The sequence below is a fragment of the Oreochromis niloticus genome, linkage group LG19 (genome assembly GCF_001858045.2).
Source record: "Oreochromis niloticus isolate F11D_XX linkage group LG19, O_niloticus_UMD_NMBU, whole genome shotgun sequence".
Lineage (NCBI taxonomy): Eukaryota > Metazoa > Chordata > Actinopteri > Cichliformes > Cichlidae > Oreochromis > Oreochromis niloticus.
The window spans coordinates 16996492-17024074 of record NC_031983.2 but is presented as its reverse complement, the minus strand read 5'-3'; the positions used below and the strand labels follow the sequence as shown (position 1 = coordinate 17024074).

The 27583-nt window shown below is 40.0% G+C and overlaps 3 protein-coding genes across 4 annotated transcripts in view; all 3 read right to left on the bottom strand.

Moving 5' to 3' along the window:
• Positions 1 to 2052, bottom strand: part of si:ch211-266g18.10 (trichohyalin) — a 31403-nt gene extending 29351 nt beyond the window's left edge. The window contains exon 1 of the mRNA XM_025901155.1: positions 1509 to 2052. Within this exon, the coding sequence (XP_025756940.1) occupies positions 1509 to 1518 (10 nt within the window). The 5' untranslated portion in view covers positions 1519 to 2052. The remainder of the gene's footprint in view (positions 1 to 1508) is intronic.
• A 1137-nt stretch (positions 2053 to 3189) lies between these two features.
• Positions 3190 to 7796, bottom strand: LOC100709415 (adapter protein CIKS). Of its 2 annotated transcripts, XM_003442832.5 has the most exons (10): positions 7657 to 7796; positions 7100 to 7502; positions 6893 to 7029; positions 6084 to 6189; positions 5719 to 5909; positions 5133 to 5221; positions 4983 to 5051; positions 4447 to 4551; positions 3723 to 3797; positions 3192 to 3632 (listed from the first exon to the last, which is right to left on the bottom strand). In XM_003442832.5, the coding sequence occupies exons 2-10, from the start codon at positions 7477 to 7479 to the stop codon at positions 3462 to 3464; spliced, it is 1323 nt and encodes a 440-aa protein (XP_003442880.2). In that variant the 5' UTR covers positions 7480 to 7502; positions 7657 to 7796; the 3' UTR covers positions 3192 to 3461. The 2 variants fall into 2 exon arrangements, with proteins under 2 accessions (XP_025756555.1, XP_003442880.2); XM_025900770.1 differs by lacking the exon at positions 6084 to 6189 and having other exon boundaries at positions 3190 to 3632.
• A 349-nt stretch (positions 7797 to 8145) lies between these two features.
• fyna (FYN proto-oncogene, Src family tyrosine kinase a) lies at positions 8146 to 26889 on the bottom strand. Its single transcript, XM_005477192.4, has 12 exons — positions 26708 to 26889; positions 18215 to 18471; positions 16267 to 16363; positions 14745 to 14843; positions 14417 to 14520; positions 14058 to 14207; positions 13761 to 13925; positions 13014 to 13193; positions 12576 to 12652; positions 12041 to 12194; positions 10452 to 10583; positions 8146 to 9715 (listed from the first exon to the last, which is right to left on the bottom strand). The coding sequence occupies exons 2-12, from the start codon at positions 18459 to 18461 to the stop codon at positions 9507 to 9509; spliced, it is 1614 nt and encodes a 537-aa protein (XP_005477249.1). The 5' UTR covers positions 18462 to 18471; positions 26708 to 26889; the 3' UTR covers positions 8146 to 9506.
• Between the last annotated feature and the right edge of the window lie 694 nt (positions 26890 to 27583).

Here is a 27583-nt window from a genome sequence, read left to right as displayed (position 1 = left end):
TCAATTGTTGTGCAAGTCTTTTTGGGTCATATTATCGCCTTCTTTCAGTAATTTCTCGATCGTCACAGTGATTTTGCCCTGGCTTCAAAATAAAAGCCCATTTTCTTAAACCTTTCAAGTCTTATCATCTACACAATGAAGACAAACCCTGACAGGAAGACATTTTGTGCACAGATAGTGCGTTATTAGTTGTATAAATATATAATTTTTCATCTTTACTATGACCCTATACTGTCTCTTTATTTCCTTATTATTTATATTAATCAGAAATGTTAAACGTCATCAGAAAAGTCATGGTGTGATAGGGCACTCCAATTTTAGCAGTGACATTTTCCAAATGTACTGACACACTTTAGTCTGGCTTAGCACAGTGAAAAATGCCCAAGGCAGGATTTAGTAACAGTGTTATCATCATTAAATGCTGTGCACAGAGTGTAAGATTATCTGTACAGATTTACTGTAATGTCAGGCGTCAAGGAGACCTTCACACAAGGTCCAAGCTGAATGAACTCTGAACATGCTCGATGCATGACGACTTGCTTCCAGTGTGTAGGACATGGAGGAAAAACCCCTCAAACTCAACTCTTCATTCAACAGCATCGTTTAGATCTGTGCATTTTTTCTAAGTAACCAGCGTGTTATTTCATTTTTTGTGAAAACATAACAATTTCGCTTGCTGTTAAAAAAACCCCCAAACCAAAAACATTAGATCTTAAAATGTGCTTTTTAAAACTGGTGATAACTGCAGTAATAACATTAAGTAATTATGAGCATTGGCTTTGTTTACAGAGTAGCCAATATGCACGATACACTTCATAAGAAAAGACTATGTGCTGGAGCGCATTATAAAGCTTTACAGATTATTTATTGTTATCAGTTTTCTACGGTGCTTTTGATGCCTTTAAAATAACTGCTAACGATCCAAAGAGTAGCACAAAGGCATACAGAATAGGGACCACTTGTCTAAACTTGCTGACTGCAATAAGAAACTATACATATATAAGTGAAAAGCAGGTCTACAGTGACACAAAGAAATGCTACTTATAGACACTGGTGGATCAGTAGCAGCAGTCTTCTGCATTAATATATCAGACGAAGACAATTTTTTCCTCCACTAACACCACTTTTGGACATTTAAGCATGATCTAAGAGTGTCTTACATTTACATAGTACTGTGAATGCAGGACTTGCAGGTGTTTTTTTCGCACTTTTATTTATTTATGTATATTCCTTTTGACGTGTTTGAGGTCTACCACCCTGGCTGAGGTCAGCTGCAGCTGCAGTCTGTCACAGGAGAGCAATGCTAATACTCTGGTGACTTGATAGCTTGTATTTATAGCAACCAACTTTCAACACATCATCGTCAGAGGACACAACTTATCAAAACACTGCCATTTATTTGTTATGCAGAATTTATTACTGCGGATTTTTGCACTGTAGTAAAGGTTTTATTTGAACAGCTGTGCTGGATCTTCTGGAGCTTGAACATCCAGGTGTAACAACCCTACCTTCAGCCATTGTGACGTGTAGACTATCTCAGGTAGGATACTTTAAATTGGAGACAAAGCCTCCTCATGAAGAATTAACTGGTGACGGCTCCAGTAAATCCAGTTTGAATCCACTTTCTCAGGAAAAAAAAAAAGCGTCCCAGGTAGTAAATTATTCCATTGTCACTTGGACCATCACAGCCTTGTCTTCTTACCCATAACATCCACGGGTGGAACTTGTCCAAGGTTTTAAAAAGTGGAAAATGGAAAATTAAGCATGAATTGAAAGCTTACATATGTTGGGGAATTTGGAGCTGCCTGTGAGGCAGCATTAAAAAGGGGGGTCTGGGGACAGTGGGGCAAAGTAAAGCGACGCAGGGGAAGAATCAGCCAAGCTAAGCACAGGGCTGGGCAGGGTGAGGGGAAACGCACAATATCTCACCCAGTGTTTCTGGGGCCTCACATGGGTATAGGCCAGTGCAGAGAGCAGGAAGGCTGCAAGGTAACTCTATCCCCCCAGAAAATACAGGTTATTCTTAGCTGGAGCTCTGCTCACCAGCCGCTCTGGCAGACCTTTTTTGGACGTTCAAGGGTGTGCAAGATCAGCTGGCTGAATTGGGCACCCCTACTGGCTGCTGCAGCACTCTGTCCACTAATTCAGATGAAAACTACATTCAATTTTTTTCCCCCCCTTCTACTTCCAAATTAGGTTAAAACAGCTTCTTTTGAGTAATTTCAGAACCAGTACTAGTCGATAAAAAAAAGTCCTTAAAAAGGTCCATAAGTGCATGTTTTTCTGTAAGAAGTTATTAATAGGAATCAAGGATAAATGTAGCCTGATCCTGTTTTGTCAAAAGTTAACAGGAGCCTAAACTGCAACTGCTTATGGAAAAGGATTAGGGCCACCGAAAGAAAAAGTCAGAATTGTTTGTCCCTCCCCCCCGGTGGCCATAATCCTCTTCAATAACTGCTTCTTCCAGTTGTTCAGGTTTTTATTTTAATACTTGCAACGTGGGATCCATGGTTTGTGTCTCCAAGGCAACAGAGCTTAAAGTTCATTTCTATAAACACTTTATTTGTAGTTTTCCAATTAAAGTTCATTTCTTATTTAAAATCACTATTTCCAGTACTGGTTTTGTTCACATGAATATAATAAATTAATCATCGGTAGTTACTTAAATTCAGTGGTCTCTGCTAGCATTGACATTTTGTATAAAATACTGACAAAATGATTGAAATGACATTAAGTATGTTTTCCATCTGAAAAAAAATGTATCTCCACCACAATGAAAATCCCACTGACATTTGACATCTGAAAAACCTGAGTAGCAGCTAAAGTGATGGTGGGTGACTGATTTGCACCCCAAAGTTCTGGATAAAGTCTTTTCTGTTTTATTCAAATATATTTTAGATTGGTCTGTTTGGCCAGTCTTAAGATAATTTCATTAAAGTTAGATAGATAGTTAGATTTCACAATCCAAACAACAACAACAACAGCAAAAAGGCCACCCTCTTAATCCTGATGCTAAACTAAGAACATTGCTTTCATGATAAACACAACCATGAAAATATTAAAAATAACAGCAACAAAAGCACTGTGTATAACACTGTTGCCATGGCAACCCAGATGAAGATCCAAGAAAGTCTCCCACAGGCCAATATGTCCAAAAGGTGAGACCTGTGCTAATAAGCCACACCATTGGTAGGAATGCCATCCAGAGTTATTATATAATGTATTCTGTGTATGTTTACATAGTAAATGTACCAGAGAAATGTGTCAAAGTACATGGAAAAAAACTTTATTGTGTCATCTGAAAAACAGCACTTAACATAAAATAGAAGTTGAAACATGAGCTTATATCTCAACTTAAACTGGATCAAACTGTGGATTTGTAAAATAAACTTACTGCAAAATGTAGCTTTTAAAGCAGAAACTTTAAACCCAGACACATGCCCAAACACCAGTTTGTTTGTTTACAGTGTAGCTGCGTCACTCATGGCAACAGGCCTGATGAATAGGCTGAGCTCCACAGGTACAGGAGGAGCCACGTATCTCTCCTCCCTCAGCAGTCGCAGTAACAGATCCTCAGTGTCCTGAGGCCAGCGGTACACGCGAGTATTCTGGAGCCAGCTCGGGACATGTTTCTGTCAAGAGTTTCCACAGATTTTTTTTTTAAAATATATAATAAAGATAAGTTTAATACAAAGGGATAAATATGGGAAATGTTTTCTGACCTGGGATGCACAAAGGAAGAGAACCGGGATGAATCTAAAATTCAAGCTCCCCTGCTGGATGAACTCATTCTGCATCTAGCAAAATTAAATATACAATAAAATACTGTCAGCATTATTGCTTATTATTTATGCAAAGAAATATGAGATTTATTTTTTGTGTTCATAAACATTAATAAACAATAAAAGAATGAAGAACTTAATCATGAAACTTACTGTTAAGAAAAAAAAAGTTTTTAACATACTGAACACTTCTAAATAACAATACTGTGGAAAAAGTCTGGAGTCAGCTCCATTTATTTATATTTTACTAGGATGACTGGAAATTGCTGCAGCAATTCATTGAAACATTGATCTGCTATAGATCTGTTTTTTAAGCCTAGTCCTTATGATTTGACATAGTGCTTGTAACAAAGTGTCTAAAGATACAATTTAAAATAGTTTCTTTGCTAAGCTCTCTGTCGTGTGTAGACATAACACTGGTTCATCCTTTAAGTTAAATGCATTTTTATGCTTGAATGTCCAAAGAAAAAAGCCATTCAGAAAGCCTGGAGAATTATTGCTCAAGACCTTCTAAAGAAATTAAATGAAATAATTTAAGGGTGGCTCAAGACTTTTGCACAGTATCACAACTGTAACATTTTAACTGCATTTTCTAATTCAGTGTGGTATTAACTCCTCTGCTAAAGTACAGTATCTGAGTATTTCCTCCATTCCTGATTCTCACCTTTGAGTGGATATATTTGGTGTGTAGACCATGGCTGTCCACTGCAGGGCCTTCAATATCCTCCTTGTACTTTGGACTGATGGCGATAATAATCAGGGTTAACGGCTGTTTAAAAAAAAACAGACAGAAATTTCAGACACTGAATAAAAAGACAGTGTTCATACAAAAGTAACTTGAAATAAACACAGATACAGGGAAAACATATTCTTTTATCTATTAGTGGGTAAATTTACACTCTTGCTGATCTGGATGATGGGTACTTTATTAATCCCAGGGGAAATGTGAGATTCTCCGGAGCTCATAACCACATAACTACATAAACACTAACAGAAAGCAGACTGGCTACATCAAGCTAGAATCATAGTTTAAAAATAAGATATAAAAACATATGTTACAAGACCTGTGCAAATAATAGTGTAGCCTAGTAAGGAGTATAAAAAAGGTAGACTTGTAGAAGATTTTGTCTTCTCTTACAGATACTTGCAGCAATTTATGGTAACAATATAACTTCGCACACAGTTCTCATAATTACTTACATCTTTAAGGAAACTGTCTGTCCACTTGTTGACGTCCATACATCTAATGGAGCTGTCATATAAGTCAATCTGTGAAATTTAGGTTAGGGCTGTGAGCAAAGTGTTTAATGATATTGGAGAAATGATTGTGTACACAGGGTGGAAGCTTACAGCAGGTCGAAAGCCTTGCTGTGTGAGGAAATCCACAAAGGGCACCATCTCTGAGGACACATCCGAAGAGTAAGTGATGAAAACGTTTCCTGAGAAGAGGCAAGATAATAAAACCCAAACAATCAAAATCTTAAAGCTTTATGTTAACTGTCAGCTTAATATAAGCGTACTTGTATTTTCTGCTATACTGTTACATACTGGTTTGGCTGTTGTTGCTTCATTTAGTGCAAGTGTTCAAAGCCAAACTGTGACTTAAAACGTTTCAAAAAAAGAAGAAACAGCAGCAAATAAAAATGATCACATAGGTGAAATACCTTCATCCTGACTGCCTTTGGTATCAAATTACATTTTGAGAAAATAATTAAGCTACCACTGGGTTTGGGTCACTGATTTCTAAAAATAAAGGGAAAAAAAATGTTTATACAATTAAATATTACTTCTTCTTTACCTGCTAAGTAGCTCGTTTCTGCGCTAGCATGAACTGTTTTGGTGACGAAATGTCTCTAAGATACTAATTAATCTGTTCCGTTAACACTTAAATGTGCATTCCTTGTTACAGAGACTGTGCCAAAAAAAAGTGACTCACGGCACTCATCAGGCAAACGGATGCTCTTCCTTTTCCCGTGTGGATGCGAAGCGGACTCCTCTGCTCCTGCTGAGCGCAGATTCAGCATGCTGACCCGTGAAACATCCTCCACAGTGGGAAGCGAGAACTGAGGGACGTTAACTGAGACACTTCCCATGATGTTATTCATAAAGTGGTCATGAAACTGGAGCCTGAAGCAGCAAGAAAGAAAAATATACAAAGACCAACATTTTTCACATAATCTTGCCAATCTTGTGCAATGGCTACTGCCAAGGAGTAGCCATTGCACCTTTATCAGTATACCATACATGTAAAAAAAAATAAATAAAATGTTGTTTTCTGAATATATCGTCAGCTGTGTTCACCCATTTTGGGGTTGATTCCGAGGTGTCCAGTGCTGGAAAGGAGCAGAGAGGTGACGTGACTGAGGATGGTATCTGTTGAGTGGGTTGAGATTACACAGCCATTCTCCTGCAGAGTATTAAGTTCACAATATGACGAAGGTCCTTGTGTGCAGTTTAAACATTTCTATGGGAGTGTCTGTTGAAAGTGTTTCAGTAAAAGCAGTTTTTCCAAAATCAAGAGTAAATCAGCACCATTTTTTCTTTTTCTTCACCTCAAACACAGCAAAAACTAATTATTATGCCGGCCCCTAAATTCACAACAGGTTTAAAAACACAAAATACACAACGTTTGATAAACTCTCATAGTGAATACTGGACTGCAAAATGTTTAAATGTCATCGTAATATTTAAAACGTCTTTTACATTTTTCTGTTTTTTCTATTTTTCAATTGCTTTAGTTTACCTGCATTGTACTTAAAATTACTTACTGCATAAAGTTTGACACCTTTCCTGTAAAGTACTCAGAAGTTAGGCAAGGTTAAGTCACTCCATAATACGGCCACATGCCCCAAAGTACAGCATACTTGTTAGCCCCTTATTCTAGTGTACTTACCTTCAAGTACATGTAGGTAATTTCAAATTAAATACATTAAAATTCCAATTAATTACAGGGAAACAGTGCTCTTATTCGCAGGACACATCATGAAGTGTTACCCTACAGGTGTGTCATAGGTATGTATGTATTACAAACATACAGAGTATTCACAGCCTCTTTCATCTAATTACACAAATAAAAGAATCACAACAGATCACAGAACTGCTTTCCTTACCGCAGCTATGCATGTCGTGGTGGGGAAGTAAAAAGGGAGTACAGTGTTGCCACTCGTTGTCATCTTTCAGCGGCAAAGGAGCCTCGAGTTCCTCTTCTAAATCACTCTCCGGTTGAGCGTTGCATTCATCCTCCCCTCTGAAAATGAATGCTTTAATTAATCAAATGTGTGCTAGTTTTTCACTCCCTAAATGTGTAACATGGTTACCCCGCTGTGGTTCCATTTGGAGGCTCAGTTGTTCCACAACGCTTTGCTCCATATTCCCAGCAGCCGCACTCTCTTTTTGCGCCATTCGGCATCACTCCTTGAGAAAAGCTGTCATCAGAAGTCTGATGATGTAGATTCATCCCGGAAGATGTTTCTCTTCCATCTTCTGGTTCTCTGGGTTGGATCAGCTCCAAATGCTGCAGAAAATGAAGTTCCTGCCCGCAAAACTCTTGATTCATTTCTCTGCATCTGTTTGGGCTTCGGGAGAAATAATCTGCATTCATGCAGCACCTCGGTCGATCTATTTCCTTTGCTCTTACTGCAGTGTTCATAAGTTGAAAGCTGTTTTCTAGCTTTGGTTCTTTTCCAGATTTCTCCATTTTATCTCAGCTTGAGGCACATCCTGTTCCACATGAAATTAGATGTGTAAAGCAAACATTTCCGTGGTAAAATTAATAGATGGAGGTTAATTTACTTGCAGGTATTAAAAAAACCACACGAAAGTTCATGCTCATAAACATGTCTATGGTAAAGCACCAGAAAGAGGCATCACCTACCTGTTAAAAGTCTGGTTTCAGGACTCCCGTGGATGCACAGACTTGCACTGGAACCTACTATATGCAAATATCTCACGCCTTTGCGTGTCCAATCAGAGCCAAGAATGCAGTTTGTATGCCTGCGCCAGATTGGACAGGAAAACCTGCATGAGTAAGGCATAATGTTGTTTTTAAACTGTTTGTTTAATCGTTGAATTGTTTTTATAAGCAGTCCACATTACAACTTAAAAAAAAAAAGCGTGGGATAAAACAGGCTTAGGTTATGCAGCTGATTGCTGTCTGGCTGCAGGGCATACATGTCTCAGATGATTTGCATATTCAGCCTTGTCATCTGCGTGAAATTCACCCTGAGGAAAAAAAAACAGGCTCATTTATTCTCTGTCATTTTCAATATTGATACATGTCTGCTTATTCACCATGCCTGTCGCTGAGAACCTGAAATTGCTTGAGACTGGGTGCAGTCAGAGGAGCTACACAAACAGTGTTAAATGTGGCGTCGTAATGGCAGGATTCTTTATTTCAAAAACAGCTGTGCACGCAGAACAGACAGAGACAATAAATAGAGACCAAAAGTTTTGAATACCTACTAAACTCAGGGCAAACGGAGTGATACAAAAGTTTCTGCTGACTTTTCCACCCGTGGAGAGTAACATAAATACACATAAATGGCACACTGTCATGTGATTACACACTAAGAGTGAGAGGAGATTGATAGTAAAGGAAGATGAAATGCTATCCAAAGCTGAATGCCTGGAAATACTCATTCGCTTCTCTTAACAACTGGCTGAAATGTTCTTAAAATGAAATTAAAAGGTATTTGGTCTCACAAACAACATGTTATATTCAAATACACATTATGGAGGGACAAACACAGGTACAGATCCTTCATTCATATCAAGTGGCAGTTTGTTTGGCTGTTGAAGCATAAAGACAGTGTGGAAGTCTTACACAGCCTGCTGCCATCTGCAACATACATTTAAAAATACTGTCAGTATACTAAGCAGTCAGCTGAACGAAGATTGCAGTTAGAGAGGAGGTCAGTCCTCATTTGAACTACGTAAAGCTCAACTTAAAAGTCACTTTAAGCCAGTCCTAAAAAAAAAAGATCACTGGCAGAAGCTGAAATGCAATGAATGCACAATATTAGTGCAGATGGCATACAGTTTTGGGAGGAAGAGTCCATGATGCACTGAGTTAGTGTGTGTAAAGCATGAAGGCATTCCCTTACATTATAAGAATATTACTAAACAAGAAAAGGCAAGAACAGGTGTTATAGTACATCTAAAGTCCTTGAGAAGAGGAGAAAAGTATTGTTACATTAACCTTATAAAAAAAGGAAAAGAAAAAGAAAAAGAAAAAAGTCAGTGGACTCCCAGAAAAAAGAAAAAACTAATTTTCAGATACACTTTGGTCCACAGTGTCTAACTATTCCCAACAATTATTATTCCTACATCTGTAACCAGCTTGTGAGCCTCACATACTTCTCACATACCTTGCATTTAAAAATGGGAAAAAAAAAGAAGAAAAAAAAAAAAATCACACATTTCCAAATTATCAAAAGGAATACAAAACAGAAAAAAGATAATAAGTAAACAAGCAATTTGTATTTACATTACATACATGTTACACAACAGAACTCATGTCGTTCATCCATGACAGTCACTTCTAATTCTGATAGTCACTTTGCTGTGTTTGCACCCCTCTGTCCTGTTTCTATGACGTCTGAAGGTTGGAAAGCGAGTCTGCCAGCTTTTAAAACCATTAGAGCCGCAGAATGGGAAAGAACGCGTGGTGTCTGGCTCCCTCTGGTGGAATTTCGGTGAAACGACATGAGACGAGGGCCGCGGCGCTCAGAGGTTATCCCCTGGCTGATACTGAGGCTCAGTGGCAGTGAAGTAGTCCTCCAAAAAGGCTTGCAAGTACTCAAAGGTGGGCCTCTCCTCTGGGTCTTTCTTCCAGCACTGTAGCATTAGCTCATGCAGGGACGAGGGGCAGTCCTGGGGGCACGGCATCCGGTAGCCTCGCTCCACTTGCTCCAGCACCTCACGGTTGTTCATACCTGAACAAAGGAGCACAGAGAGTGAGAGTTTAGGGCTGTGCTGCCATCAAATCACCAAGTTTGTAAGCAGTCTTTCTGCGCCATTTACATAAGTTGCATTTCTCTAGACTTTGCTTAAATGGTAAGCAAACAACCAGGCTGTTATATTAGTCAAGAGAAATTAAGCACCCCTTCTATACTTTATACAGCGCATTCATACAAAGATTAATAGAAGCACTGTTTTCTCCACCCAGGTGTTTTCGATCCAACTTTCCCACTCCGATATCTGCATCAGGAGCTTTAGTATCTTGGAACAGACTAGTAGATGACTTGCTGCACCTACTATTGGTTGCAATGTGACATTAAGATGGGGTAATAGTCGATTAGCATAAAAATGTGAACAGTCAAGACAGAAAAGAGCCTTCCGTTTTGATCTGAACTGAAGAAATAGTGCTTCGCACAGAAGTGATGTCGCCTTAAGCCTTACACTGGAAACTGAAAACATCACAGCAATCATAACATAGATACTAAACAGCTCATATAAAGGTTAAAATGGAATTATAATGTCAGGGAAACTGGAACAATTCACATTCATTAGCTTGGAACATTTCTATGTATAATGCAAAATGCACTACTGTTTTTTTTTCCCCCTTTTAAATCTTGCAAAGTCTCGTGTCACAGCCTGCATTAACTGAATGCAGCCATTTGATTGGTTTTGAGAGGTGATTACATAACCCACAAAGCTCAGCACTCTCACCTGGATAGGGCACTCTGCCCTTGGTCACCAGCTCTGTCAGCAGGATACCAAATGACCACACGTCTGACTTGATGGTGAATTTCCCGTAGAGGGCAGCCTCAGGAGCGGTCCACTTTATGGGAAACTTCGCACCTAAAATAAATTCAAGTGATATTAATTTTGCAAACATTCTCAAACAGCTGTAACGTTTATTATTTTGCTTCTGCATCCCTGCAGATATACACAAAGATACACAGCAGCGGCTTCCACCAAAACCTAAAGACTAAAGTAGGTCAGTCTTCACTGTTCTGATTTTTTTCCCTTCACTGATTTGATTAGTGCAGGCACATAAGGACATCATTACATCCCACCAGGGAAATAACGGAACCATTCCATTATCCATCTCCGTGTCAGTTTGCACTTGGCCCGAGTCGAGCAAGTAAACATTTCAATTTCTACCAAATGAGTGACTGAACATGTTGACAGAGTGACTAACAGAGCCTGAAGTCCTCCTGGTGTGGTTCACATCTGACTCAGGGGGGAAACAACACTGGAGTGAATCAGGTTTTGGCTGCTTCCTCGTCATCCCTCAAACAATAATCGCAGCGGCATATTTTCGTGTAAAACAAGTGCCCTTTCAGGAGGTCTCAAGTCCGGCGCTGTACCCCTGTATAAACACATCTTTGGTTGTCTTTGCGCCAACCACACGTGCATCCGCTTTCCAGTGGTTCCATCAAGACAAATTCTTGCTCAAAAAGAAAAGCAGCATGCTCCGAGTGCTGCTCGTGTTGTGACATAAATCTGTCAGTAACAGCATAAAAACATTTTAAGGTGAAGAGGTCAGGGGTCAACATCAGGAAAGTTTAGGTTTTGGTTAAAGCAATGTCCTCTGAAGTTACAGAAACACAAATGTGTGTGTGCGTTTGTGTGTGAAACTGGATGGAATAAGCCCTTTTGCCAAGCCACCAACATTTTTCCTCTGATGGCAGTTTACAGGGAACTTAATGAATCCCACAGAAACAGAGTTAGACAAAACATGTGCAAGCTTCTAATCTTTATCCCAGTAGTGGTCAATATCTGACCTGACTCACTGAAACATAAGAAATCTAGTATCCAACCACCACTGGACTACTTTGCTACTGAACAGACATTTCTCAAGCATGGTCTGTAGTCATATATCGTCTTTATTACAATGTCTAAGCAGCATAAACGCAAAGAAAGTTGACGCGTGTACTCACACCAGGCGATCCATAGATCTTATATTAGTTAATCAGCACATACGTTTGAAGACAGTTTGGCACGAAATGCATTAAAATCCAGTACACTGTGTATTGTGAATACACCCTAAATCACAGGTGTGTGTGCTATGTCAGCGTTTTTAAATGTGACTGAATTATTACTCAATTCTGACACAAAATCTGCTGCTCAGATTTGAAAGAATGCACAAATACAATAAAGTCTGGAAGTTTTTTCACTTTTGAAGTTTGTAACCTACGTTGCAGTTTATGTACTGTGTGTTCTTGCAACGTCATTTTTAATTCATTTGTGGTTTAAACAAGCAGGAAGGCATTAGCGATGGATTTATGAAAATGTGTTGGAGTGAAGCCTACCTTGTCTTGCTGTGTATTCGTTGTCCTCGATGAGTCTAGCCAGACCAAAGTCAGCAATCTTGCACACCAGGCTGTCTCCGACTAGGATGTTGGCAGATCTCAGGTCTCTGTGGATGTAGTTCATCCTCTCGATATAAGCCATGCCTGCTGCCACCTGGGAAATTGAGGGTTTTTTTCCTATTGAACATCATCTCAATGTATAGCTTCAAGGTCATTAAATCTGTGCTAAAGAAGATTTACACAAATGTTATCACCCTAAAAAAGTGGGACAGCAAAAGTGAAGCATCTCTCTAAACTGAAAACCTACAGATTTTTTCTTTATATATATTTACTTTCTCAGTAAACAACATGAATCACGTGGGAATTTGTGCAAGGTCTGTGAAAAATTGGGAAATCACCAAAACAAAAGACTTTAAATGAGCAGTGCTGAGATTAAATGACTAAACTGGTAACAGTTGGAGATGATTAAAGTCAATTAAGCTCTTAAAGGAAACATCTTTCCCTGGGAACATGTTAGCATCAAGATTTTCAGCACCTGAGCTGCCATGTCCACTAGATTTGGCAGTTTGAGGCCTCGACCTTCGCCGTCCTTCAGGAAATCAAGCAAACTCCCTGAAAAGATAAGAAAATAAATTTTAAAAAATACAGTCAGGATATCAGGCTATTGTTTTCTTGGGCTGCCACATCATTACAAGCATCACGTTGTGCTAATGTTGCATCAGTTCTGGGATTTCTGCCTAGAATGTTACATCTTAGTGAGATGTTTGTTAGGTATTGCTGTGGTAACTGAAAATCTGTTTTTCCATCGCAAATTCATCCTGCCCAACACTCACAATGTGAAATAAACTTCATTTGCTATACAGCAAACCGGGACACATACTCTACTTCCTATGCAGATATATAAATTATGTAACATTATTTAGGTGCATGCATGAATGCATGCATGCAATGATGATGTTAAAGCAGCCTCTACCTTTGCTCATGTACTCTGTGACTATATAGATGGGTTCCTCGGACACCACAGCATAGAGCTGCACCAGCTTATCGTGTCGGAGCTTCTTCATTATCTGAGCTTCCTCCAGGAAGGACTCAGGTGACATAGTGCCGGGCTTAAGAGTCTTCACTGCCACCTTGGTGGTGCCGTTCCACGTACCTGAGAAGAAAAAACCCAAAATTCAGTCAAATTCAGTCAAATTAAAAGAAAAAACGAACAGGCCATGCTTCTTTTAACTTAATCTGTAGAACACATAACTAGAAACAAATACTCCCTGAAATTTGCATTAAGTCAGAGTATGACATAACGGATTGTAATTAAAACTGTGGTTTGCATGTATTCTCTGGGTTCGCTCCAACAGTCCAAATACATGCATTGGCTGTCTCTCTCTGTACCAAGAGTGCACACCACCTATCAGCCAGTCACAGCTGGGACAGACTGTTAACCTGAGCGTGCACAGATGGATACATTTTTCTTTAAATGGGAGAAATGAATCAAAATGTTATTTTAATGCTGATGAATTAGATAAAGCTAGAAATATTCTAATAACTTTTTGTTTTCTTACCTTTGACTTCAAAGTTGCAGAATATTAAATAATTTATCTCAGGGTTTAACTTAACCCAAGCCCTCCCCAAAATCTTATATCCACTCAGAAATCCCAACAAGTTCAAAAATGGCGTTCTAGTCAAAATGGAATTTTTGGAATTTGAGGAAAAAGCTACACACCCATCCAGACTTCTCCGAACTGGCCATTGCCGAGGCGTTTAATAAGCTGCAGCGACTCCCGCGGGATCTCCCACACGTCTTTGGTTTTGACAGACAGGTCGGTCAGACGAGGCATGCCTTTGTGGCACGGCACGATCAGTCTGCAGCACAGGCCTGCAGCCCTGGCTGAAATGACCGTGCAATTTGGGGTCACATGAGAAATGTGGAAGTGTAAAAGAAGAAGAAAAAAAACAAACAAACCCCACACACAATATACCATTAAGATGTTTTTGTACACACTGAGCAGCAGAGTCTCACCCGAGTAGTGCTGCACTAGCTGCTGGAGTGTCTCAAACTGGGCTCTAGTGGTGATGTAGTAGCCTCCATTATCCAGTTTGCGGATTTTATAGTGTTTAACGTGATCTCCCTTCACGTCATCCCAGTCCTGGATGGAGAGAGAGTAGGCTCCTAGAACAGATTGGTTGTGATGTTATTTTAAGTTATTCAATCTTTAGTCTGACGGCTTATTCTAGGTTTATCCATAAATAATTTGCTTCTACTTACTTTCACTTTAATGTGCTCCTAATTATTTACTTATGTACAAACACCTGTCAGTTTTCCTAAAGTTTAAAAGCGTTCAAACAGTCACCATCTTAGCTGCTGCTCGTTTTGAGTACCTTTAGTTGTTTCGCTCTCACGGATCAGGAAAGTGCCTCTGGCGTTGCCGTTGGAGAGCAGTTGCCTCTCTGCGTCCTTTCGACCCAATTTACCAAAATACCAGCTGAAGGGAGGAGGAGCAATGGAAAAAAAAGAAGTGGGAAATTTGTTTTCAGCGCTTTCCTAAATATTCCATTTGTACTGTGCGTGCAACCATGTCACATTTAACAAAGGCAATGAGCTGACTTCTGAAATATTTATGCTCTCCGGTGATGAAGCTGCCGTGCCTCGGAGACCCGTGGAGGCTGTGTGTGAGTGTGTGTGCTCAAATGAAAAAGTTTCACTCACTCTTCGGCTTGGATGGAGTCCACGGGAGCTACGTAATTGCTGGGAATGTATCCAGTTCCACCTGTAGTGAGAGAACGAGCCTCCCACCAGTCTCCCTCGCTGAAAAATGAGAGGGTGGATTTAACAGAGAGCTAGATCACCATTTACTCATCGTGTAAACAAACAGAGTGGATGCGCTGCATTTAAAGAAATAAACACACTGTTCTTAATACTTTGTCTTAGATTTGCACTAAAACAACAGCATTCAAAGCAGTTGTTTGGTAATGTAGACACCCCCGTGTATGACCACCCTTATGTGATTCAACCATTCTGAAATTGAAATTATAAACTCAATTTTTGAATTCATAAATTTGACTACAGCTGAAGTTCTTCATTCGCAACTATGATTTGAGTGCTTTATAATTTTCAGGACAACGTTTGAACAGTCTGCTCATTTGTCGCCACAAATGCGCTTCTTATATCCCAAATAATATCCGGTGGGAATCACCTCCAACCTTGTGCAAATATATATTATTAATATTTATAAATAAATATATAAATGTTCTAGCAATAGCTTTTTGGTTCCCCTTTGTTATAGACTGTTTCCTGGTTAAAAAAAGAATTACACTCATTGCCACTTTATTAGATACACCTTTCAATTGCTTTCTATCTCATATCACGTTGCAGCAACTCAGTGCATTTAGGCATGTAGACGTGGTCAAGACGACCTGCTGAAGCTCAAACTGAGCATCAGAACGGGGAGGAAAGGGGATTTAAGTGGCGCTGAACGAGGCATGGTTGCTGGTGTCAGTTTCCCGCACAACCAGGATTTACAGAGAATGGTTTGAACGGGAAAATGCCTTGTTGATGCCAGAGGTCAGAAGAGAAGGGACAGACATCTGGTGTAAACAACGTGGATGACATCTCAGTCCAATATAGCACCTTTGGGATGTGGTATAACGGGAAATTCACACTATGGATTTGCAGCCAACAAATCTGCAACAACTGTGTCATGCTGTCATGTCAATATGGACCAAAGTCTCTGCAGCACTTTGATGAATCTATGTCACAATGAATTAAGGCTGAGTTCTGAAGGTGTACCTAATGAAGTGGCTGGTGAGTGTATGTTTCCAGCAGGACCTCCCACTCCGTTTGGAGTTAGGGATTGAAGTTTGACTGTTATGAGTAGCTGAGATAACTGGTTGGATTTAGGGGAAATGCTTGGTTTGGATTCAGCGAAAGAGAAAACACAAAATGACAGGGAGACAGAACAGAGGCTCTCAGATGTCAGTCAGCATTTACCATGGGAAACGCCCACTCACAGCCAGCAAGTATGTCTGACTGTTTAATTCTCCTTTAAAGATGCGATAAAGCAACAAAAATCACTGTAGTTACACATAAAGTGAGGAGAATTCAAGAACCTCACAGACCCGGTTAAGTCTGTCAGATTGGTGCCGGTGTAACATTTGTTACAGACGGACCAGAGAAGGAAAAAACAACCACCACCCTTTCGGTGCTGTCATGCAGATGTTTTCACACTTACGTGCTGTTGAGGATCTGGAACCTCTCCCCTTTTCTAAAGCTGAGGTCATCCTCGGTCCTGGCTTCATAATCATAAAGGGCCACAAAGAGAGTCACCCCTGCCGGAAAACAAAAATGTTGCGTGTGGCGGTTATGTGGCTGAAATATTATGGTGGTGGGTTTTTCATTCCATTTTTACTGTAGGGTTCATTCATCTGTCTAACACATGGGGCTGCCGCTTATGTAACGGTAATAAATATTACTGCCTTCTTTGTTTATTCTTTACACCCCATCTGCTGCATTGTTTTCACCTTAGAAACAAAACAAATTAAAAAAAATATATTCCAGATCATTTCATGTCCAAATACACACAATCTACTCTTTTATCTTTCCAAACATCTCACTGGAAGCGCTAACTTAAAAAGAATTGTGGGAGTTTTTCGCTCATAGAAATTTTAAATAAAAGCAACAATTTGGAGACTCTTGAGATGTTTTAGCACCGTTTGTGATTTATGGTGAAGTTTTACTTTTAAGGACTTGTGTGGGACATTTTATTTTTTCAAAAAAAGTAAAACATTCATATTAAGCCAATCACAAATCTGCCTGTATCTGTTAATAAGTCTAAAACTGTAAGTGTTCATTTTCTGATTTGATCTAAATCCTCCAAGCTGCAGTCCTAATGTCGACCAAATCTGCACACTGTCCGAAATGTTGAGGTCATTGCAGATCAGATCAAGTTTCTGCTCTGCATCTGTTAGAGTTTCAGTTTCTTGCCCCTCAAGTCTTCACTGTACAAATTAGACATGCATTTTATTTCACATTCCCCCTCTTAGAGTAGTTTCTTGTTCATGCGAGCTGGTGATGGCAATTTCAAAGATGTTGTTTTTATTCAACCACAAAAAGGGTTCAAAGTACGTCACAGACATCAAAGCAAGAATGGTGGCGATTTATACATCGGATGATACGAAGCTTTCAAATTTCGAGCAAAGGAGTGTAAAGCTCATTTCTCCCCATTTGAAGCACTCTTCAGAGTCTGCTCTCTGTCATTGTTCTTCACAGAGAACTGGTCATAATTTAGGGCATTTCCATTCATTTTGAGGCTCTATTACACACAAGAGAAGGCTCACTTATTCATTTAGTAAACGCCACACAAGCCACGAACTTCAGCCGTTATTTAAGTTGAGCCTGTAATTCTGAGAACAGAAAACTGACAAGCCAACATAAGCTGTTTTTTTTAATCATCTATACTCACAGGCCATACACTTGTTAATGCAAATCTCTAATCAGCCAATCACATGGCAGTAACTCTGTGCATTTAGGCATGTATGCATGGTCAAGATGACCTGCTGAAGTTCAAACTGAAGGGTCATTTAAGTGACTTTGACTTTAAGTGACTTTGAATACGACACGGTTGTTGGTGCCAGATGGGCTGGTCACAGGGTTTCAGAAACAGCTGACCTGATGGGATTTTCCCCACACAACCATCTCTAGGGTTTGCAGAGAACGGCCCGGAAAAGAGAAAATATACAGTGAGTGTCAGTTCTCGGGGTGAAAATGCCTTGTTGATGCCAGAGGTCAGAGGAGAACAGCCGGACTGCTTTGAGCTGACGAGAAGACAACAGCAACTCATAAAACCACCTGGCTCTGAACATGAAAGAGTTATTAGCAGGTAGCTAGCAGCCTTCAGAGACATTTTTAGACATTAAATTTTAGACATTTTATTTCTCCTTTAATTGCTCTAATTGTAATTTGACCCATTACTTAACAGCATGTAAGTTTAACTTCCAACAGGGTACTCAGTGAATTTATTCTGGGCAACCAAATTCAAATAAATATATTTTTGGAATTATCAATTTTAAAAGGTGATATTTTCTATTCTTTTTCAGAAGTGACAAATATCTTTAAAACTAAGAGTCTAAGATGTAAAGTAGCTCTCATGCATTCACAGTCTAATCTCCGTTTAATATTACCTGTGCCTCCCCGAGACCGGAGGGTCCCAGACTGCGAGGACGTGTGGACTCCTCCGAACACAGTCACTCCCTGCGAGGCTGCGCTGTGGAAGTTGTTGTAGTTGGGAATGGTGGTGACCCCAAAGCTGGGGTAGTGCTGCGGAGTGGGGTCGGACCCATAGCGGTAGCCCGAGTTGTGCGAAAGGCTGGTCTCCCGGTCATCAGTGAGTTTTGCTGCTTCTTTATCCTTACATTGGACACAGCCCATTCTCTACTGTCTGTGGGTGGAGAGAGAAAGAGAGCGAGATGGAATTAGCACTTAGGTAAAATAATAGCTCAAAAGCCGTCTCCACTGGGGAAATTATGATTCAATATTCCCATTATTTCAGAGCTTCCTTTGAGAGCTCCACAGAGTCTTCTGAAAAATCTTTCAATTAGGCTGAAATTAAACACGACGCTTTAAAAGATGCATTACTAATTAAATGGAGGAACACAATGCACCACAGCTGTATGTGCTCGGCAAATATGACCGCTGCATATGTACGCTCGCATTAATGCTTTATGCTGAGAATATCCAGTTAAACTGGCCATAAAACAATTTAATGGCCCTACTTATCACAGTTTACTTTTCCATCTGATTGCATGACCACACTGAGGAGGACAGTCTACACCGAGCCACTGACTTCACAAGTGAGCATTTACTTTATTTTTGTTTGCATTACGAGGAGCCACAAACACGCGCGCGCAGATGGAACATTTGTCCTCACTAAAGCAAAGATAAACCAGTTTTTGAAATGAGGGACACAGCCTGCTTTCTGCTTTGTCAATTAAAAAGAGCCTTACCGTCTTTGCAGACCCAGTTAAGTTAATGAACATTTCGGCTCGCCGTGTCCCACTCCCCAACCCCCCCTTTAAGCCCTGGAAGCTCGCGAAACCGGTTCAGCATGTCTAAGAAGAGGGCCCCGGCAGCAGCGCCGTCTTTCAACGGCATAAGCAGGCAGCTGACTTCAGAGGCAGCTAATTGGAAACATACTTGTTTACAGTGTCGGTGAATGGAGAGAGGTGGTGTTCGGAGCAAAAGTCAACACTGCAACAGATCGAGGACAAGGGAAATCATCCCAGTGCTCTTTACCCCAGCTGTATAACCTCCAAAAAGCGCAATCTGCCTTTAAACACAGGTTTTACTTCACTAGGTAATGCTGCTAATATTGGAAAATAAGCACGTCTTTCTAAGGAAACTATTTTCCAAGCAGAAAACAAGCAGCAACCACAGGCTTGTTTTTGAAGGACTGGTGCTTAATGCTTACAAGCAAAGCTACACAGTATAAGATCAAAGCCCTTTGGGCCTGTTTTACATTTACTACCAAGAAACTTTAATGCCTGCACAGGCAAAAAGTGCAAACAGATGTGTCACTTGCTGCATGCTGGGAGAAAATGCTGCAGAATGTAACAAGTCAAGCACTATATGTAGATGAGGAGAAAATGCATGAACGTATCAGATGAACGGGAAATAATGCCGTCTTTGAGAAGAGGTCACATGATGGTGCAGTGTCAAAATCTTGAAATGATTATTGTTGTTACAAAGTTGCAAAGATTATGGTAAAACATCAAAAGTGGTTTTTCAAGTGTAAGTTGCTGTAAACCCATGAATGCTTATCTATTATACTTCAGAGAGAGCAGTTTGGTCCAGAAGGAGCTAAGCCTGAGGTCAGACTTCTCTGAAAGATCACGTTACATCTGATGAATAACCAGCTAGAAAAACTAATTCTGCTGCATAAAATTGTATTCATTCATTCATTCGACAAGAAAAATCCTTGCTGTGTTGCCTGTACGGAAAAAGTACCAAGAGGGACTCTGACACCAAAAACTGAGTTTTCCTTCTGTATACAGGATTTCATTATTGCCACACTATACAGCTTAGCTCCAGTTTGCTTAAGTAACGAAAGGACGTAACTGCCGCAGAGAGACCGACATCACTGTGATTCATTACTGCCAATAAAACCCCATAAAATACGCAGAAGAAGAAACGAGCCCAGCGGCAGCATTACAGTATAAGCTCTGACCGAAGCAGAGACCGCAGACAGAAATACAAGAAGCACGGCTGCTGTTGCGTCTCCAATAATCCTTCAGATATAAAATAATCTGTTTTGACATCTATATTTATATCTCCAATCTTCTGGTATTTACAGCACGTTGCTCTAAAGCTGATATATTTAAATGTAAAAATCCTATATATAAATGGCTCGGTATTTCTAATAAGCAAATGCATAAGACAAAGAATTTTAAAAAATAGATTAGTCAAAAGAGAACTTAACCAACCTTGAACAAATCAAAGCAATATTCAAAGCGAATATGTGGACTTTTCAGTGCTTCCACACTTGGTTTTGCTGTTCGTTTTATCTTTTTTTGCTGGACAAAGCAAGTAAATGAAGACGTCAGGATGTTGTGATGGGTATTTTCTGACTTTTTAATAGACATCTGAGAACTGATATAAAACAAAAAAGGGATTCGCTCTAACAATTCACTGAGGAAAAGAAGCTGGAGTACTACAAACACAGCAGAATGAATTGATTTTCCACAGTTGAGTTCAAAACGTGTCTTTTCAACATGTTGCAGTGATTTCATAAGTATCGGGACAGCTGACAGTAACCAAAGACGGCCTCCAAACCAAGTTAACACTGGGTGGCGATGAGTGTGAATTCATCAGGGCTCAAAATTGTATGGAGAAAAAAAAAAAAAGGAGGAGGACTGGGACACATTGTGATTTCAGTCCAATTCAAATAATTTAAAATAAAAAAAACAAAACAAAGAAAACCACATATCCAGTACTGTCACTCGGCTTTTGATATTACAGTATTTATATGGCCAGGAAAGCTATGAATGTACAGTTATGTGAAAACTTTTTTGTCCATATAACTGAAGCATTCAGGTGTGTGGGTAATGCAATGCCACAGTGGACGTCCCAGTAAATTCAGTCCAAGGTCAGACCCTTCAATGGTTGGAGAAACTGCAAAAAAAAAAACCTGTAAAAAGACTCTGCAGGCTTCAGTTAACATGTTAAATATTAAAGTTCATGACTGTAAAGTTAGAAAAAGACTGAATGAGTATGGCTTGTTTGGAAGGGTTGCCAGGAAAAAGCCTCTTCTCTCTAAATAAGGACGTGACAGCACAGCTTAAGTTTGCAAAGTTGAATCTGAACAAACTACAAAATGTCTAGAACAGAAGTGGCCTCATCTGTCCAATGGACAGTAGAGATGTTTGGCTATAACACACAGAGCCATGTTTGGAGATACGAGGCGTAGCAGCACAAACACCAACTGTCAAGCACGGTGGGGGAGGGGGGATGATTTGGGCTTGTTTTGCAGCCAGAGGACCTGGGCACCTTGCAGTCACCGACTCGACCATGAACTTCTCTGCATATCAAAGTATTCTAGAGTTAAACGTGAGGCCATCTGTCTGACAGCTAAAGCTTAGCCATTTGGGTCAAAGTGTTGTAACGGCCCAGTCTTCAACCTGACTGAAATGCCGTGGTGGGACCTTAAGGCAGCTGAGCATAAACAAATGCCTAAAAACCTCTATGAACTGAACCATCTTCGCAAAGAAAATTGGGCAAAAGTTCCACCAATGATGTAAGAAAGTGAGTCATACAGAAAACGACTGCTTCAAGTTATAACTTCTAAAGGTAGCTCTACAAACTATTGAATCATGAGGGTGCTTAGTTTTAGAACTTGGAACTATCACATGACTGTATTTAGCAAGAACGTGCCTGAAGTCCACGCGTGTGAGGACTGGGATTGAGTTCTCAGCTGTGGGCTGACAATGCCCTCGAATGACAGAGGTGACCTGAGGTAGTCAGGCATTGAAAATAAAAATAAATACTTATGAATACACAACAGAGAGAAAAACAATATCAAGACAATCTTAACTTCCCATAGTTGCTGCATTTCTTTATGTTCCCGTCAATACCAAAACCTCTAAACGTGGGGTTAATAAGATGAACGTGTTTGACATCATTGGCGGAGAACTGCAGTAGCACCAGAATATATTAACTGAGCAGGTGAAGTCTGTTTTCTGGTGGATTTTCTCTTCAACTCAAGTGATTGAAATAGCACTGCCTCCACTCCTGCAGGGATCAGAGTAAATGAGGGGAAATCTCATGTCGTTGTGCTGCCTGTGGGGATTATGAAAATCTTGCTCTTCAAGTTAAAAAGGCCAGGGACTACTGTAGCTTTAGCATGCATTTACCATTCAGCTGCACAGAATCTATAACATTTTGCATTAACATACTATTCATACATGTTCCCTGTGTGGTCTTTTTATAGCACAGTGTGTATTTGTAAACATTAAATCATGTCTGTGTTGCAATTCCAATCAATCATCTTTGATTTACAAGATAAAGAATCCTTTAGATGAGTCGGTGAATCAGCAGCTTTTCACATTTACAGGGTAATTTAATAAGAGTTCACGAGCGTTCATCATAGATACATTTCTGCTCTCCGGTTACACACGAGTCAACACTATGTATGAGATCACAACATAAGTTTTAGATTGGTGCTCTCGCTGCATTTCATCATGGTGGAGATGGACACAGACACACGCAAGTGTACTCGATGCCTGACCTGCAGCACAAACCCCCCACACACCAAACCAGCAGATGATGGCGTCAAAGCCTCGGGGCTTGTTCCCTTTCATGGCACAGCTTGGGTATTGCATGACCACCTCAGCCTCTGCAATAGCAATCATCATGCTATTTTCAGACCCAAATGAGCAGCTTGCTGTAGAGAGAGTGACAATGGCGTGATCAGGAAGGTCCTTCGGGGACAAGATTGCAATGTGTTGTAAGAGTTAATTCAAAAGCTAAAGAGAAGGAAAAGGTGAGAGGCCTCAAGTTTTTCACCAAAAACATGTTAAAACTCTGCGTTTCATTTGCTACATACCATTTACCATCAGTTGTAAATTGGACTGAAACCGACTCCTTTTAGAGCAAGCCTCAAGTGGACACTGTAAAAATTGCAGTTTTCTGCTGTTGGTGTTTTTGGTTTAATTTTTTAATTTTGACAAAATCTGTGTTAAAAAGTTATGTTTTTTTAAAGAAACTAACCATAAATGAGGTGTTCATGGAACATATGTAAACTGAAACATCTAAAAATAGGTACATGTGAGGCATTTTAAGAATATCTATGAATATCGCTGCAGGACACCCTCTGCATCACGCCTACCACCACAGGTAAATCCACTGTTTTTGCTTACTAAACCTAAACTGCGGCCCATCTTTAGTAACTATCGGCTTTCACACTATTTTATCAAATGCGCCACTGAACAAGCAGTTTTTTTGAATGGGTACCGAACACACAGCAACGGGGTCAGCTTTACTTTATCTGTCACAACCGCTCGGCTCAACTGGAAATTAATTTACCCAAATGACAGCCTTTATTTTTGATGCCGCACAGGCTCGAGTGTTAATCATCCATAACAACAGTCATAGCGCTGGAGGCCATAATGAGATAGTGGGTCATTTGGAGTAAAGCTGCAATCAATATACTACATTAAAAGGACAGACATGTCAGGGTCGCACAGTCTAACTGATGGATTTACCAGGAGAGACTCAGTCAGGCCTGAAAAACAAATATATCTGCAGTCTGATTTGTGTTACGGGCAAGGAAAAAAAAGATAATTGGATGTGTAAGACTTAAAAAAAAGACTGAAATTCCCTAAAGAGCAACAATTATTTCATTAAGAATTACGTAAGAAATGAGTGTAACATCTGCAGCTTCTAAAAAGAAGGGAACATCTGACGATTTTCTAAGTGTTACAAGATTATGAAATATGTATCTATATGTGCATAACTGTGAGCTCAGGGAAAGTATGTAACATTACATGCAACTGACTCTGACTCAAGTCCTTCAATCATTTCATTATTTTAAGTAATTTTTGTGTTTTTACATTTTTCTTAAAATGCTGTAACCTTATTAATCTCTCTCTCTCTGGAGATCAGTCTTAATGTTTCAATATAATATAATCATACAAGTCTGCAGAGTAATTTGCTACATTTGAACTTCATGGTAACAAGTTTACAAGATATTATTTCAGCTTAGAAAAACAAATTGAAACGTGGCTTTGACTAATAAACTGTGGAAATTATGGTCAATTGAGCATTACATCTGGCAATGTTGCGATAATTTAACCTCTATGAACTTACAAATCCCTCCTGAATACAGTCTTTCCTCAGTCTATTTTGCAGTTCAACACATCTTCTTAAAAGGTATCCTGTTTAATTTGAAGTGTGGGGGTCCTTTTACACTCAGATCACTGACAAGGCACAAAACAAGGTCAAACTTCCCACATGCCTCCCACTGGCATCGCACTCACTGTGACCTTATTCAACTCCATAATTCAACGTTCTGATCATGGAACAAAGACAAGACCAACGAACCAACAGAAGATCTTTTTTTTCTTTTAAAAAAAAAGCTGTGTGACATTTGAATGCACGTGAAACCCACTGTTATGTTTGCTGGATTTGGTACAACGCTGACAATCTCCTCCTTATGGCTGCCATTCTCTGAATAGTTACAACATTTGCTTGTGTCAGACAACCGAGTTCATTCAGTGTATCAACAACGAGACAATGGCCACTTTTCACTCTGCTACAAGATTATGAGCACAATGAAACACTGTTAAAGCTTTCAAAGCATTCTTCGTGTGCTGAATGAACAGAGCTAGTTACAAAACACGCAGCTGAGATTCATACAGTACGTGCGTGTGGGTTTAGCTGTGTTTTAGTGTCACAGTGTCTATACTTGAGCTTCTTGAGTCATGTTGTTAAATCACCGACCCCATTGTATATGTCTATTCAGTCAGCGAGACCAGTGCAGACTAGGTGAACACTCTCCAAACAGGAAAAAAGTATTATCCAGATACCAGAGCAGATTCTTGCCGCTTCTGCCTGACAGTCTGAACTGAGGGTTTAAACGATTCTTTCCAAATCTTGTGCCAGTGGAGGGTAATGGTCGATGCAAGAATCCAGTGGAAATCATGATGAGGTGGGTTTACAGGAATGGAGGATGGAAGGTTTCTGGCAGAACTAAAAAACGCACTTGAGTTGATGGAAAGTGTAAAACACTGGCACGAGCCACACAGCGCACAAGTGCTGGACGCAGAGCTACGACGATAAGCCAATTAGCAGATGCAAAAAATAAATAACTTGCAACTTGTTTGATTTACTTATATTATTAATACAAAAATGCTAAAAATGTGCGGCTGTTTTACACTTTTCATTCATTTAGTGCCCAAAACATCAGAATACAATAAAATATACCCACTGCAATTTCCATCTATGAAACCTGATTTTTTTTCAGACCCCCAAACAACCAAGTCTTCCTAAATATTTAGAATAATGGAAAATGGTCACATTTTAGAAGCTAGAAAAACATCTTCAAATGTGGCTTAATGATGATTTTACAGTTAAGTGCTGCTTGACAGATTAATTTTACAATGATAGTCATCACAGTAGATGTCAAAACAAACCAACACCTACCAAAAATCTTAAAAACCAGCAAAATGGTCTTAAACTAAAGTTATCAACTGAGCCTTATTTTGAAAAGCATATGCATTTCTTTATAACTTACTTCAGGTTTGGCAGCTTATGTGCCAGCAGGTTGAACTGTATAAGGGAGAGAGAGCCTGAAGGGGGAAAAGTGCACGGTCCATGAAGCACAACATGCAACTCCTTTCATTCAAATTTGATACATACCATGCACACCAATTGTGCAGTCATTCATAGGCAGGCTGAACTCAGGCCTTCAGGGAGCTGACTGAACAATTTAACAACCAAAACAATAACTGCTGCCTAACTTATTGCACATGGGTAACAGTGGGGTTGGCTCACACATATCATCCCCAGTGTTTGCTCACAAGATGGATGGCTGCACCTCCAGACACATGAGATAACCCGACTGGAACAGCTTTAATTGGATGTTTAACAGCGTGGCAATGCAATTAACTCAAAGCATATGATAATTCCTGTGGAGGTAAACAATTAAGAGGCTGTCCGAAGGCCAGCCTGGCGTTTATTAGGTGTGTGTGTGTGTGTGTGTGTGTGTGTGTGTGTGTGTGTGTGTGTGTGTGAGAGAGAGAGAGTGTGTGTGTGTGTGTGCATGGCCTCAGTGGTCAGCTCTGTTCTGCAGCGCATCCATCCCTGCTGCAACACAAGAGCCCCCTCTCCAGAATCACTGCAAAACATCATCCACAGTCACCATCACCGCTCTCCCAGTCTTTTCCTCAGCGAGGGCAATGTTTACGCAAATCAGACAAAGCCAGCCCTCCGAGGAAGACTCGGAGTAAAGACTGGCGTGACTGCAACCACTCAAAATGTGTTATTTATCTCATCTGCTCTCTCTGTCTCTCTCCCTCTCTCTCTCTCGAGATGAATTCAACTCGCTTTCCACAGCGCAAAATAGGGGACAAGGCGGGCGCACCAATTGAAATTCAACAGAAGAAAAAGAAAAGCGTGCTCACCGCAGAAAAATCAAATTAATCCATCGGAGTTTCCAGAGCAAGCTTCGTGGAGGAAATTCGCGGTCGTCTTTCTTCTCTGTCAGTGTTTTTCCTCCGCACAGACAGAGAATAGCGGTGGGAGACCCGTCCCTGCCGATACAGGAGCTCCTGTCGCCGCCGTGTGTACGGATGATGACGACGGCGCAGGGGGTCAAGTTCACCACAGTAAAACTGCAGCTTCCGCCAAGTACTATCAAAATAAATCTCCTGGTCGGTAAAGCTTTTTGTAAAAATCGATATTGCACGAAAGCAACGGTAAAAAGCATGTTTCTGTAACCAAAATTAATTCAAGGTATTTCAAGATTTAGTAGTTCCACTACTTCTTATCGCTTTCAAACAATAATAAGCCACTAAAATACTTATTTAGAAAAGTAACCTGCTAGGGTGGTTTTATTTTGGACAGCATATGGTGTTTTACTGTTGGGTCTGTCTCTGGTTGTCTTGACGCAGATGTTATTGCGTACGCTTGATGCGGATCCACACCGACCAGTAGCTTCGACTGACACCGCTTTCCTCCAATGAGAGATTACAATGTGTGGCCGGGCACCTCCTCCTCTTTGGAGTATGACTGAAAAACAGGGCAAGGTTGGCAAATTCTCTGTTTTTGTTCAAGTCATTTAGAGCTCTGTCTAGTGGCTTATTTCGCCTTTTAGTGCGAGTAAAACACAGTTGCACAGATATAATGCAAAATGAAATTCAACATATCTGTAGCTTTTTTATTTATTAAAATAATTAAAGGGATCAGTGCAATTAAATTATATAAATAAAATTATGTATAGTTTGCATGAGTTTCTTGTGTGAAAGACTTAAATTTTTTTTAAATAACTGTTAATTTTT